At 43.3% G+C, this 15,961-nt stretch overlaps 1 protein-coding gene across 1 annotated transcript in view; it reads right to left on the reverse strand.

Annotated features, from left to right (window-relative positions):
* Nucleotides 1-5,591: 5,591 nt before the first annotated feature.
* The window catches only part of scin (scinderin), a 164,871-nt gene continuing 154,501 nt past the window's right edge, over nucleotides 5,592-15,961 (reverse strand). The window contains exons 15-16 of the mRNA XM_068009548.1: nucleotides 13,587-13,647; nucleotides 5,592-6,285 (exon numbers count right to left, since the gene is read on the reverse strand). Of these exons, the coding sequence (XP_067865649.1) occupies nucleotides 6,152-6,285; nucleotides 13,587-13,647 (195 nt within the window). The 3' untranslated portion in view covers nucleotides 5,592-6,151. The remainder of the gene's footprint in view (nucleotides 6,286-13,586; nucleotides 13,648-15,961) is intronic.

Consider the following 15,961-nt stretch of genomic DNA (forward strand, 5'->3'; position numbering starts at 1 on the left):
AGGTTCTTTAATCTTTATTGTGTAGTAACTATACACACTCCACACTAGCCTGTGTGTCTCCTTCAAAACCCAGGCTCTAACTGTTTTCGAGTCTCGCCCACATGATCTCTTACCTCATCCTGGCAGGTAATAATTTTTCCATTCTCTCAAGATTTGCCATTGATACCTTTATACTACATCTCCCCCCCCCCCCCAAGTCTTTATTCCAATATATATTTACATACATTCACTTTTTTATTTACATGCTACCCCATCTCCCCCCCAAATCTCTGACTTCATAGATTCAACCTATGAAGCCCAGGAGGCTTCACATTTCTCCCTGATCTTGTTGTCGTCAGGTGTGGAAAATTGGTAGTCTTTCTTTGATCCCTTGTTTCTTGACTTGGACGGCCTTCGTTGAGGTTTGTAGCATTCAGTACTTTTTGAATTTTCAGTTCATCATCTCAAACGTCTAAATGTATGACTGATTGATGTCTTTGATGTAAAGGACAACAGGAGAACAGGCTGGCATAACAGAGTTGAATTTATAATAATCGATAGTTAACCTCCAACTGCCATCAGGTTTCTTTGCAGGCCAAATTGATGAGTTAGTCATGAAGGTGCCTTGCCTTACAATGCCCTGTTTAATGAGGGACTGAATCGTTTCCCTGATATAGGGTGGCTTTCTTTGGGGATCGAGTACTGCTTAACACATGGATGAGGAGGTCCATGATTGACTCTTCTCCTTCCATCTGACCACAATCATGTTTGTTGGTGGCAAATGTAGTGAGATGCTTTTGACTAAGCAGTTCCTCCTGTAAATAATTATATTTACAGGTTCGTACAAACAGGCCTTTTTGACTGCGTACACAGAGTGAACATCTGAGATCACAACAACATTCTTTCTCCCTGCTCCAAGCCACAGACAATCATGCTTGGAATCGCTCCGTACTGATCCAACACATTGGTTCCCAATATTCCCTTACCTGCTGGTATGGTCATATATACTGGTAACGGCACATTACAGGCGAGACCTCCCAACTAGAGTTCGAAGCCTTTTCTGTAAATGCGTTACTATTATTCCTGTCAAAGCCTGTATGCAAGGTAGAACCTTTGCCCATTGCTGCATAGCGTTCAGGGTGTAGGGTGTGGATGATTGTGACGGTGGAACCTGTATCAATTAACATTGTTCTGTTCTGGCCCCACTTAAGAGCAACAGTTTGTCCATCACCATCACATCGGATCCCCGCTTTCAACCACTCAAAGAGGGCCGACCTCCTTCATTGGGACCCCGAATGGCATCCCTCCGCAGCAGGTACGTTTGGTTAGACAGTTTTTGCCGGTTGCCCATTAGCAAATTGGTTTCTCATAAAGGACATCATCTATGATACCCCTCTGTCTAGCATCTACTTTATTTCACAGTCTAATCCTGTTGGATTGGGGTTGAGGGTCTGTTCCTTTTGCTCTTTTGGAAGAGGTTTGTGTGGATTTTTACAGTCTCGTGCTATATGGCCCATTTTCTTACATAGGTAGCAGGCTGCATCAAACCCTTTTGGAATACACATGTAGTAAGGCTGTCTTGGCCCCTCCACTGCTGCAAAGATTTGAACAAGTGGGTGGCAGGCCTGTTTCACAGCCTTTACTGCTGCAACGTTTTTTCTTTGTTTGAGGTGGCGCTTTAGGTTGGCCGGCAAGGGAATCTTTAACGGTGTGGGGTGATTTATCTGAACGTTGCAGGGTTTGACTCATCTTTTCGGTTATATTTACTGTCATGATCCCAAAGGTGCGTAAAATGTAGTCTATCATTTTTGTAGTGGTCTATGAATTGTACATATCTGGGACTGTGTTGTCTTTTAGAGCTCTTATACAGGCAGACAAAAGAATTTGCTTAAGATCCCCATCCTCTAATTCTGAATGACCCTGTCTAAAATTCTGCCCAGCGCCTGTTTACTTTGAGGGGATCATCTCTGTCTTGTATCGGTCCCAACTCTTTCATGTGTGGTTGTATTTGAGTGGTAGTGAGGGGAACAGGTTGCTCCTCCTCATTCACCACGTCATCGTCACGATTTCTAACAGTTCTTTTCGATACTACAGCAACGGGAAATGATTCTACTTTCTCTTCAGGCGAAAGGGGAGGATCAAGTGGAGGATAGGTTCCTATGGGAGAATTAGGGGAACAACATATGACGACGGTGCTACTGGTGGGCCCCTTATTTCAACCAGTGATCATCTCTACCGGTGACGCTGGATCTGGCCATTCCCAGTCAGACACACACACACCTCCGGGTAATTCTGTTGTAGATTGGGAAGATTGCCTCTCCGTGTATCTAATTGTCCTTCCAGTTCGAGGATCCTTAGCGGACACAGAGTGTGATCTACATCTGACTGTCGCTGGTTGATACACTCCCTAAGGGCGCCCCTAGCGTTTTCCAGGTCTAACTCGAGTTTTTTTTGAAATGTTCTTCCTTACACACAGTGAGATCTTGTTTTAATTGCTGTGCTTCAGCGGTCACTACCCCAGCAACAGAGATCGTATAACTGCTGCCGTAGCATACACACTGTCTGATCAGCATCTCTTCCCGGGTCACAAAACCAGGTCTGCAGACTTAATATTTCCTGATCTTTTTGTTTTTTTAAAGGCGTCTAACTCCTGAGTCTTGTGCTCTGTCTCTCTCCCAAGCAGCTGCTTTAACTCCTCAATTTCTTTCACTTTCTTCACGGCGCTAGACGCCAGAAAGTTTGTTTCCTGCGTGGCTTTGAACTTCTTACAATCTACACAATCCTGAATAAAGGCAATCACATCTTTAAATGGAATTCATTTTCCTTTTGTCAGACACTCCGTCTGGATTATCTGAATGAGGTTGAGGTCGGACATGTTGTCCAACCTCTTCTCATACTGAGAGGATATTGATGTCATGGTTACTGTATGTTATAGTGAACCTACGATCCCTCTGAATGCAGTTGTTGATCAGACAATACACAATATCATCCTTCTTTATTAATTGAGTAGTTCCGTTTGGTCTTGTCCGGCCACGGTAACCAATGAACGTCCCTTGCGGACCCAAAGCCAATCAGTGCAAGATTTAACAAATTAAGGCAACAGGATAGTTGATAAGTCTAGGTTTATTGAAAGTAAAGTAATACTTAGCATTAGAAGTAAAATATGCTTAACAAACTCGGGCATGTAACTTTACAGCTCCCACAACTGTGCTTCCTGGTCGAGTATTGGTCGCAGAGTTACCCAGTCCTCTTTTTCAGTCTTGATCCCACGTCAGGCAAAGAACTTGGCTGCTGGTTTGTGGTTCTACCTTTAAGGTTTTTGATTTTTTGCTGCATTGCGGACCCTGGTTTTTATCCCTTTTTGGCTATCGGACCACCTGTGGTTTGCACAATGGTTGGTCCAGGCTGTGTCATGTTGGTTAAGACCCTACTCTAATTGTGGCTTAATAGATAAAACATATGCCAATAATTACAAAATAAGACCATGCAGAGTTTTATTCATTACAGTTGTCATCTCCCTAGACAGTATGAATATGTACAGAAATTGTTTCTTTGTTAGTCAAGCTATTGAAAGTTACAGTGAGTTACAGAATTCTACTGATACAACTTTCTCACAAGCTTAAGACATAGTTTTAAACATAACCTTCTTCTTCTTCGGCCTCCTTGTCTCGAGAGACAATGAGTAAGTGCCTAGAGGTGGTCAGTGGTTTGTGAAGCAGCGCCTGGAGTGGCTATAAAGGTCAATGTTAGAGTGACAGACTCTTCCACAGGCGCTGCAGATAAAATTGGTTGTCGGGGCTGTTACACAGTTGGCTCTCTCCTTGCACTTCTGTCTTTTGTCCTGCCAACTGTTAAGTCTCTTCGACTCGCCACTCTTTAGCCCCACCTTTATGGCTGTCCGCCAACTCTGGCGATCACTGGCAACTGACTCCCACGATTTGTGGTCAGTGTCACAGGACTTCATGTCGTGTTTGCAGATGTCTTTAAAGCGGAGACATGGACGGCCGGTGGGTCTGATACCAGTGATGAGCTCGCTGTACAATGCGTCCTTGGGGATCCTGCCATCTTCCATGCAGCTCACATGGCCAAGCCATTTCAAGCACCGCTGGCTCAGTAGGGTGTATATGCTGGGGATGTTGGCCACCTCCAGGACTTCTGCGTTGGAGATACAGTCCTGCCACCTGATGCCAAGTATTCTCTGGAGGCAGCGAAGATGGAATGAGTTGAGACATCGCTCTTGGCTGACATACGTTGTCCAGGCCTCGCTGCCGTAGAGCAAGGTACCGAGGACACAGGCTTTAAATACTAGGACTTTTATGTTCCGTGTCAGTGCGCCATTTTCCCACACTCTCTTGGCCAGTCTGGACATAGCAGCGGACGCCTTTCCCATGCGCTTGTTGATTTCTGCATCGAGAGACAGGTTACTGGTGATAGTTGAGCCTAGGTAGGTGAACTCTTGAACCACTTCCAGAGCATGGTCGCCGATATTGATGGATGGAGCATTTCTGATGTCCTGTCCCATGATGTACGTTTTCTTGAGGCTAATGGTTAGGCCAAATTCATTGCAGGCAGCCACAATCCTGTCGATGAGTCTCTGCAGACACTCTCCTGTGTGGGATGTTAATGTAGCATCGTCAGCAAAGAGGAGTTCCCTGATGAGGACCTTCTGTATTTTGGTCTTCGCTCTAAGACGGGCAAGGTTGAACAACCTGTCATCTGATCTCATGTGGAGGTAAATTACTTCTTCTGAAGAGTTGAACGCATGTCAGAGCAGCAGTGAGGAGAAGATCCCAAACAGTGTAGGTGCAAGAACACAGCCCTGCTTCACGTCACTCAGGATAGGAAAGGGGTCTGATGAGCACCACTATGCTGAATTGTGCCTTTCATATTGTCATGGAATGAGGTGAATAAACGTAATATGCTTTTAAATTCAAGCCTGTTCTTTCTAGCAGGATTAGTATTTCATTAATTACAACTCAATCAAGGTCCATTGCTTTGTAATCATCTGTTTCTTGACGGGTTACTACTTAATACACTAATTTGATTAATACAGTCGTTAATGCAAGATACAAAATGGTTTCTTTGGTCGTGTGTTAGTATTAAAATGGCTTCCTTGACCTTGTTAGTTATTACAGAGGATAGAGTGTGAAAATGGTCAAGATAAGCTAAAATCTAGCGACCCAAGCCTACTTGGGGCAACATTAACTAAATAAGCTTTGTGCTTTAAACTTTTGCCTTCATTATACATCTGAAATAAATAAATTACAGGTAGGATACAGCAGGAGATCAGGAACACGATGATATTTTCCAGTCAGATGGTATAGATAAGCTTCAACTTTGAAACTAGTTTATTGACATCAGTTACTCAAGGTTCATGCTGAGTGGCTCAATTTAAAATCATCTATTAGCATAAGTACTTGCCAGTTAGAAACCAAGTGGGTGAATTTCCATAATAAAAACAAGAAATGCTGGAACCACTCAGCAGGTCTGGCAGCATCTGTGGAAAGAGAAGCAGAGAAGGGTCACTGACCCGAAACGTTAACTCTGCTTCTCTTTCCACAGATGCTGCCAGACCTGCTAAGTGGTTCCAGCATTTCTTGTTTTTATTTCAGATTTCCAGCATCTGCAGTATTTTGCTTTTATTTGGGTGAATTTCCATGATCCTTCTCCTGATCATCTATTGTAACTTCAGTGGAAGAGCTGCAGAAACTCTGTAAAAATGGTGCACACCCCCATGGAAGTTCATCTCCTAGTGCTCTGATTTAATATTAAATGATCTAATTTTCAATTTTTGTTTCGATTTTTTTAAATGAAGATTATTTGGCCTAATTTTGATCTTCTGACTCTGTTTTGATAGTTGCAGAGTACAACTACTTACATATGGATTACAATTTTTTTTACAATTTTAGACATGTTGTAATTGTATCAGCTACTTTATTATTTAAATGCAATCACAAAATGCAAATATTACATGAGAAAAACAAAGATTACAAATTAACAGTAGTACACAAAGCATTGGAAAGACAGCAGAAATACATTCAAATTTGGAAACAAGCAGACATTTCATATTAGTTACATACTTTAAGTAGGTTTGCAGTTGATTTTTTGTGAAAAGTTACAAGCAGTCAGCTGGCTGAATTCTATACCACTCACAGCAAAGCCATAGCTTTCTTTACAGAGTCCATTTTTTTGGGTCCCAGGCAAGGAACCAACCTGTGAATGTTGGGGGCTCAAATCCCTGCCTCATTATAATGATTGGAGTCCCTTTGTCCCTTCCAGATGGATCTGAATCAATGTAACGTTTTGCTGATATGGGGAGAAAACAGATCACTGTTATACATTTTTTGCAAAACAGTATAAATACTTTATTGAATTTGCAACTTTCCAAATAAATGTGAAGCATATCAGTGCTTGGGAATGGAACCGTCTTAGAATCAGAGTCATTACAGCACAGAAGGTGGCCAATTCACCCATTGAGTCCATACAGGTTCTCTATAGAGCAATCCAATCAGTCTCATTCCCGTGCTCTAACCCCATGCATGCAAGTTTATTCCCTGAAGTGCCCATCTAATTTTCTTTTGAAATCATTGATCATCTCCACTTCCACCATCCTTGTAGGCAGCGAGATCCAGGTCATTACCACTCACTGCATAAAAAAGTTCTTCCTCACATCCCTCCGCCCCCCCACCCCCCCCGCATCTCTTGCCAAAGACCTTAAATCAGCATCCCCTCGTCCTTGTACCATCAGCTAATAGGAATTGCTTTTCTCTGCCTACCTTACCTAACTAAACCTGTCATAATCTTGTACATCTCTGTCAATTCTCTCCTCAATCTCCTTTGTTTCAAGGAGAACAACCCCAGCTTCTCCAACCTAATACTGTGTACAGTATTTAAGGAAGGATGTAAATGCTTTGGAAGTAGTCCAGAAACTAGACTAATACCTGGAATGGGCTGGTTGTGTTATGAGGAAAGGTTGGACAGGCTAAGCTTGTATCCGCTGGAGTTTAGAAGAGTAAGAGGCAACTTGATTGAAACATATAAGATTCTGAGGGGCCTTGACAGGGTGGATGTGCAAAGGATGCTTCCTCTTGTGGGAGAATCTAGAACTTGTTTAAAAATAAGGGGTCGCCGATTTAAAAGAGAGAGGAGGAGAAATGTTTTTCTCTGAGAGTTGTGAGTCTTTGGAACTCTTTTCCTCAAAAGGTGGTAGAAATAGAGTCTTTACATATTTTTAAGGCAGAGGTAGACAGATTCTAGATAAGCAAGGGGCTGAAAGGTTATTGGAAGTAGGTGGGAATGTGGAGTTGATCTTATTGAATGGCGGAGGAGGCTGAAGGGGCCGAGTGGCCTACTTCTGCTCCTAAGTTGTGTGTTTGTGTGTGTTTATTTGTTCATGGAACCTTGTAGCTGAAATCCCAAATCCCTGGAACCATTCTGGTAAATCTCCTTTGCACCCTCTCGAGGACCCTCACATCCATCCTCAAGTATGGTTACCAGAACAGGATGCAGTACTCCAGTTGTGGCCTAACCAGAGCTTTATAAAGGTTCAGCATAACTTTCCTGCTTTTGTATTCAATACCTTTATTTATGAAGCTCAAGATCCCATATACTTTGCTAACTACTCAATATATCCTGCCACCTTCAAAGATCCATGCACACAAACCCCCAGATCTCTCTGTTCCTGCACACTCTTTAGTCTGTTCATTTTTATCACCCGGGGGGAAATTTTACTGGAGTTCTCTTTGTCATCTGCCATAACTTCAACAGCAGAGCCACAGAAACCTCAGGAAAATTCTGTAAACAAAGAAAAATCCTTAGAGGTCAGCTACACAATGCCCTGATTGAAACCATACCTGGAGCATTGAGCACAGATCGAGTCCCAGAAATATGAAGGGCCTTTGAATCAGCGCTAGGGTTCTTCAATCTCAAAAAAAATCATCTCAAGGGCGGAGTGGGGTTGAGGTGGGGGGGGGAGGGGGGGAGGTGGGGAGGTGGTGGCAGTGGGTGGGAAAGGCTTTACAGAGGTATTTAATGAGACAATGTATAAAAGCCCATACAATTTATCAGGACAGCAAGGCGGTTGATGCCAAGTTACTTAAGACCGAAATATGCTGTAATAAAATGATGATTGGGTTGGTATTTTGGTAGAAGAGATTGAAAGGGAAAAAAGGTCCTCTTTGTCTGAAATTATTTGGTGATTCTGTCAGAACTTTCTTATTTGCTGAGGAAAGTCTACATGGATGAGTGGTAATTGAACATCTTTACTATGTGGACAAAGGGAGGGCTTTGGCTGCTCAGTCTTGTGGCAGTTAATGTTTACAACTTCATTTGCCCTGACTTATGCCAAAAAAACACCCTGTACTATAAATGGGATGCGTTTACCAAAGATGTTGGTGGGGATTATGGGAAGCTGGTATTCAAAGGTCTGGAATAATGAGTATAACATATTGCAATTTTAAGTTACATTATCTGGTTCATAAGAAAATGAAGGTTGTACTGGCAAGTGAATGATTGAGGCATTTCTGTCTTTTAAATCTATGGTTCTGATTGCTAAATTTAGTTTATCTCTTGGCTAGTCAGGTTCTTACGTAACTCCTTTCTTTCCCTTTTTCCTTAAACTGCTTCTATTTAATTTAATGTGTCTCTTTAGAACTTTAAAAATTTAGTAATAAGGTCATGAAATATGCAATGCTGGCAGCTGTGGCATGATAGCCAGTGGTCAATACTGCATTAAATACTCCTTAATTATTGAGACTCAGATGCATTGCGTGTTTTGCTCAGGACAGTGAAAATTAGATCTGATGGTACCTAATGATATCTCAGTTAATTTGCTGCTGTCTCCTATGGAGATAGAGGTATTCTGTGAGGAACTCCATAACAACTATTAATATTCTCCTGGGAGTGCCCTTGTTGTGCTGTTGTTCAATTAATTTTTCTACATCAGTCTCAAGAAATTTGGCTGGGTGTTGTGAAACTATCTTGACTATTTTTAGTAGGCACAATATTTAAAAATTTAAATATAACTATCAAGATGTTAGATGATATTTGCAATGACATTCAAAATGGTATGACTCGCATGGGCAAAAGGAAAAGTTGAGACCTTGTGATAATGTAACTGAAGTGATAATCTCATGGGATTCATAACGTGACAGCAAACACTTTTTTTGCTGTTTAATTTCAAGATATTCACTAGAGGTTCTCAAATAGACCCACGGCCCCCTAGGGAAGTCTGCCAAAAGTTCATAAGAAGTTTGCAAGGGATCTGCCAAAATAAAATCAAGATATAGATCCTCATTTGTAAATGGAAAGTCGAAAGTTCCAGAATCAGTTGCACTGTGAACTTGTAGCCTTCCTCCAGTCAAGCTGCTAGCGCAGAAGTGGCACCGTGAAGGATCACCCGCAAACGTCTTAAAAAAACACCGTGACACAAATGGGTCTACACAGGTGACACTCCAATGTATAATCTATTCTCACTAAATGTCCTTCACTAACGTGTATCGTTTTTACTGTGTGAATGAAGTGTGTCTCCTCCCATTACATCATTGGCCTGACAGAAGTACCAATGTATGGAATAACATCATTGCCATACCACTTTTACTCATGTGCTTCTCCACGGATGCAGTCACATGGACAATGGCTCAGTCAACTGCTGCCAGTAATGGTGGAGATAAAGATGTTGTAGATGCGGACAGCTACACAACAGGTGAATGAGTGTGTGGTGCGTAGAGCACATGGTGGACTTCAGGGTCTGGAGAAGCGTTGATCAATGAGGCATTGTCGTGTATCCCTTGCTCGCTACTCGCACTACATGCGTTGCCTGGTTGCTATCCGTCCTCCCATACACATTTTCTGCTGCAAGCCCTCTGCGTCCTCATCGCCCGAGGAGGTGTCCTGCTCATGTCTCTCCACTATTTAGCGCAAAGTTGTGCAGAGCACAACAAACAGCAACTACACATCTTTCCCCGGCTACAAGAAGTGTTCTTTTTTTCAACTTACCAAACCGTTACATATAGCAAAGTTCTTCGATTGTTTTCGATACTCAAACACAAATCTTTCCTCCATGCTACATTTACTGTTTCCTATAAATTTATAAAAACCCATCAACCTCTGCTTTTAGAAACAGATAAGCATTGGACTAGTTGTATCCCCTCTAAAACGTGCTTTTATCGTGTGCCTGTTTTTAATCAATCATTTTCTTTAAGAAAATATGTGCACTTTCCCCCACTTCATTCATTCAGTTCAACGACAATCATTTCCACATTTGTAATCTCCATGTTCAGAGATCTTTAATCAAATGTTTCATTGTTTTACTTTCACTGACTTTTATTTTAAGAATCTGAAGAATAAAACAGCTTTCGCTAAGTTTGTATTTGTATTGAGGCGTGCCCATTAAATGCAGTCAACTAAATTAAATATATGTACAGGGATAAAGACAAGGCATAACTACTAATACAAACAATGCCAGATGTGAGATAGGACCTCCTGACTTGATGGGGAATCTATACAGATAGCTTTGAATTAGTTTGCTTTCATAGATGGTTGTGTATGTATATAGGTTAGACATATATTTTTGTATAATTTTAGATAGAAAAGTAGAATTTGATGTATTGTGACAGTCTAATGGAAATAATGCTTGGCACTACATCCTATTATATGGGATGCCTACATTGGCAATGTGTGTTGTGTAATACATGTAGATATATAGCAAATATCTAGGCTTCCACTGATGAACCGCTAGGTAAATGCATTAATCCAAAGCGATACTGGCAAGGTCAGTATTTATTGCCCAACCCTAATTCCCTTGAGAAGGGGGTGATGAGCTGCCTTCTTGAATCGCTGTAGTCCATGCGGGGTAGGTACACCCACAGTACTGTTAGGAAGGGAGTTCCAGGTTTTTGACCCAGTGACAGTGAAGGAATGGCAATACAGTTCCAAGTCAGGATGGTGTCTGGCTTGGAGGGGAACTTGCAGGTGATGGTGTTCCTATGGGCTGGATTTTACCATAGGCGGACAGGAATTTGCCACCGACAAACACTGGTGACGAACCTGCTTCCGCCTAGCCCGGGGAACCGTCCCATATTTTACGGGTCCCAGGGCTTTAATTGTCCCGAGGGAGGACCTCCACCTTGAGGGAGGAGGTCCCGCCTCATTGAGCTGCCGGCCAATCAGCAGGCTGGCAGCTCTTAGTCCCAGCAGTGCCACCAGGAGTGGTGGCCCCTGCTGGGACTGCAGCCCAGCCGACCAGATGGAGCCATGGGTGAAAGTAAGTTGGGCATGCCTCACCAGGGAGATCGGTCCTTCCCTGGTGAGGCTGGAGTGGTCGTTCGAGGGGAAGGGGATGTCTTGGGCCCCTGGGGTGAGTTGGGAGGCGGGGATGGCCCTCAATCGGGCACCCTGTGCCTGACTGCCATGGCCCCCCCCCCCCCAAACTGGCACGCGGAAAGGCCAGCAGCTATCGCTGGGCGGCCTTTCACGCCCCAGCATGCCTGCTTGCCACGGGTAAAATAGCTGAGGTGGTGGGCGAGGGCCCTTAAGTGACCGTTAAGTGGCCACTTAAGAGCCTTGAATGGCCTCGGGCGGGCGGGCCGTTTCCCCTCTTCCTGCCCGCTGTAAAGTTGGCTGGAGGTGGGAGTGGGGCAGGTAGGCCTCCTGGAGCCTCCCACTCAATTTTATGTCGCCGCCACGCCACCATCCGATCCACTGGGGCGGTGTAAAATTCAGCCATATGTGTCTTCTGCCCTTGTCCTTCTAGGTGGTAGAGGTCACAGGTTTGGAAGGTGCTGTTGAAGGAGGCTTGTCAAGTCGCTGCAGTGCATTTTGAAGACGGTACACACTGCTGCCAAAGTGCATTGGTGGTGAAGGGACTGAATGTTGAAGGTGTGCCAATCAAGCAGGCTGGCTTTGTCTTGGATGGTGTTGAGCTTCTTGAGTGTTGTTGGAGCTGCACTCATCCAGGCAAATGGAGAGTATTCCATCATACTCCTGACTTGTGCCTTTTAGATGAACAGTCTTTGGGGAGTCAGGAGGTGAATTACTCGCCACAGAATTCCCAGCCTCTCACCTGCTCTTGGAAGCACAGCATTTATATGGCTGGTCCAGTTACGTTTCTGGTGAATGTAATCCCCAGTATGTTGATGGTGGGGGATTCAGCAATGATAATGCTGTTGAATATCGAGGGGAGATGGTTAAATTCTCTTTTGTTGAAGATGGTCATTGCCTAGCACTTGTATGGCACGAATGTGACTTGCCAATTAACAAATCAAACCGTGAATGTTGTCCACGTCTTGCTGCATGTTGGCGCAGACTGCTTCAGTACCTGAGGAGTCTAGAATTGCACTGACCACTGTGCCATCATCAGCGAACATCGCCACCCCTGACCTTATGATGGAAGGAAGGTTATTGATGAAGCAGCTGAAGATGGTTGGGCCTAGCTGACAGCGATGTTATGGGCTAAGATGATTGCCCTCCAACAACCACAACCATCTTCCTTTGTGTTACGTATGACTCCAAGTAGTGAAGAGTTTACCGCAATTCCCAGTGATATCAATTTTGCTAGAGCTCCTGGATGCCACACTCGGTCAAATGCCTTGATATCAAGGGCAGTCACTCTCACATTACTATGTTTTGGCCAAGGCTGTAATGAGGTCTGAAGCTGAATATAGGGCATATTAAGACCTCCAGTCAGAAATGCATTGACTGCAACACTGGCAAGAGGAGTCCTTTACCCGCAACTGAAGCAGGTATTAAGCCCTTTGCATATGCAATAAGGGGGCTAGCGCCTGCTAGAGGTCTCCGCTCCAACACTGGATTGTCCTGAGACAGCCAGTATCAGTAAGGTGCAGGCTGCATTCAGGGCGACCAGCTCTATGGAGTGCTTGCCAACCAAGATGGTAAATAAGAACCTGAATGCGGATCCAGGAGAAGGAGTGCTCCTCCTAACTCCATATTAAAATGCCTGATTGCCACACCCAAAAATATCCCATCACCACCTCTCCCAACCCCCATTCGTCCCCCACTGGCCCCAACTACCCCCAATCTCAGTCACGACCACTGATCGCAAACTCCAGATGCCAATCCCTAATAGTAAACTCCAGGTCCCCGACCTACGACCGCAACCTGAGCCCTCCCCCTCCCCCCCCCCCCCACTTAACTGAGAGTCACTGCGATGATAGCAGTAGCCCTATTTTCTTCTCTTTGTACTCAATGACAATAAGATGCAAGGCCCAATATCAAGGACATGTTGGACCTCACCAGTCTGCCATTCTGTACTAAACTTACCACCCTGAGCAACCAATGGTCATTCCTGAATTTCTAGGCTGAAGAATGCCACTTGGGTGAAATAAGGATGATGCCCAGTTCTTGTGAAATTGTATCCAGGCACGTCAAGAGCTTCAAGAGGAGCAGGGGCAGAAAGTTTTATGACTGGTTGGAGGCTTGGGGACGGGGAATGACAAAATATCATTTACATTCTCCAGGTCAAATGAACCCTTTTAAATTGTTCACTTGTTTATCTCTTCAACTTGTAACTTTGATAAATTGATTCTTCTTTAATCTTTACCCTTATAAAATCATCCCTCTAAAGATACAAGAGGATAATTCACACTTACCTGATTTAACTGATTCCGTTTTCTCCACTTCATTGGCATGATTCCCAATCCAGACAAAGACCTAAATATTAATGGACAATTGTTTTACAGACCTTCGATCACACTGCCAATATTTTATCCATTGCATTTATACTTTCAAAACAATTTCAATATTCAATTGTATGTTGACAGCTATATATGAAAACACCTGCTTTAACAACTAGCTCTTTATAACTTGCTTCCCAGGACGGTTAGATTTGGGATATGTCTGGTAAACAAAACATAAATTTTCACAGAAAATTTATTTTCCATAGGTCATTTCATATCAATTGTTGTTGAAATATTTTGAACGTTGAATTGGACGTTCACCACTGTAAAGGTTGAATACTGTATGGGTAGAGCTGAGAAACACTAAGGGGCAAGTGGTGAAGTTGGGAATGGCATTAAACAGGAAATTAGAGACGCGATAAAAGAACATCTGTAATTATGGGTGAGTTTCATCTGCATATAGATTGGGCAAATCAAATTAGTCACAATACCGTAGAGGAGGAATTCATGGAGGGTATACGGAATGGTTTTCTGGACCAATATGTTGAGAAACCAACTAGCGAACAGATCATCCTAGACTGGGTATTGTGTAATGAGAGAGGAATAATTGACAATCTAGTGGTGCGAGACCCCTTGGGGATGAGCGACCATAATTTGATAGAATTCTTCATCAAGATGGAGAGTGACGTAGTTGATTCTGAGACTAGGGTCCTGAATCTTAGTAAAGGAAACGACAAAGGTATGAGGTGCGAGTTGGCTATGACGGATTGGGAAACGTTACTTAAAGGGATGACGGTGGATAGGCAATGGCAAACATCTAAAGAGCGCATGGATGAACTGCAACAATTGTTTATCCCTGTATGGCGCAAAAGTACAACGGGAAAGGTAGCCAAACCATGGCTTACAGATAGCATTAGATCCAAGGAAAAGGCATATAAATTCGCCAGAAAAAACAACAGACCTGAGGATTGGGAGCAGTTTAGAATTCAGCAAAGGATGACTAAGAGATTGATTAAGAAGGGGAAAATAGAGTACAAGAGCAAGCTTGCTGGAAACATAAAAACGGACTGTAAAATTTTCTATAGGTTTGCGAAGAGAAAAAGATTGGTGAAGACAAATGTAGGCCCCTTACAGTCAGAAACAGGGGAATTTATTATGGGGAACAAAGAAATGGCTGATCAACTAAATGCATACTTTGGTTCTGTCTTCACAAAGGAGGACACAAATATGATACCAGAAATGTTGGGGAACACAGGGCTTAGTGAGAGAGAGGAACTGAAGGAAATCAGCATTAGTAGAGAAATAGTGTTGGGGAAATTGATGGGATTGAAGGCCAATAAATCCCCAGGGCCTGATGGTATGCATCCCAGAGTACTTATGGAAGTGGCCCGAGAAATAGTGGATGCATTGGTGGTCATCTTCCAACATTCTATAGACTGTGGAACAGTTCCTACAGATTGGAGGGTAGCTAATGTAACCCCATTATTTAGAGAGAAAGCAGGGAATTATAGACCAGTCAGCCTGACGTAGTTGTGGGGAAAATTCTAGAGTCCATTATCAAAGATTTTATAGCAGAGCGCTTGGAGAACCGTGATAGAATCGGACAGAGTCAGCATGGATTTATGAAAGAGAAATCATGCTTGACGAATCTACTAGAATTCTTCAAGGATGTAACTAGTAGAGTTGATGAGGGGGAGCCAACGGATGTGGTTTATTTGGACTTTCAGAAGGCTTTCGACAAAATCCCACATCAGAGAATAGCGTGTAAAATTGAAGTGCATGGGATTGAGGATAGTGTATTGCGATGGATAGAAAATTGTTGGCAGACAGGAACAAAGAGTAGGGATAAATGGGTCATTTTCCGAATGGCAGGCAGTGACTAGTGGGGTACCGCAGGGATTGGTGCTAGGACGCCAGCTATTCACGATATATATTAATGATTTAGATGAGGGAACTAAATGTAATATCTCCAAATTTGCAAATGATACAAAACTGGGTGGGAGGGCGAGTTGTGAGGAGGATGCAGAGATCCTTCAGGGTGAGTTGGACAAGTTGAGTGAGTGGGCAAATGCATGGCAGATGCAGTATAATGTGAATAAATGTGAGGTTATCCTTTTTGGTAGCAAAAACAGGAAGGCAGATTATCTGAACAGCTATAAAGTGAGGGGGGAATATGCAGCGAGACCTGGGTGTTCTCATACACCAGTCACTGAAGGTAAGCATACAGGTCCAACAGGCGGTAAAAAAGGCAAATGGTATGTTGGCCTTCATAGCGAGAGGATTCGAGTACAGGAGCAGGGATGTCTTGCTGCAATTATACAGGGCCTTGGTGAGGCCACACTTGGAAT

Source organism: Heterodontus francisci, chromosome 2 (assembly GCF_036365525.1).
Source record: "Heterodontus francisci isolate sHetFra1 chromosome 2, sHetFra1.hap1, whole genome shotgun sequence".
Classification (NCBI taxonomy): Eukaryota; Metazoa; Chordata; class Chondrichthyes; order Heterodontiformes; family Heterodontidae; genus Heterodontus; species Heterodontus francisci.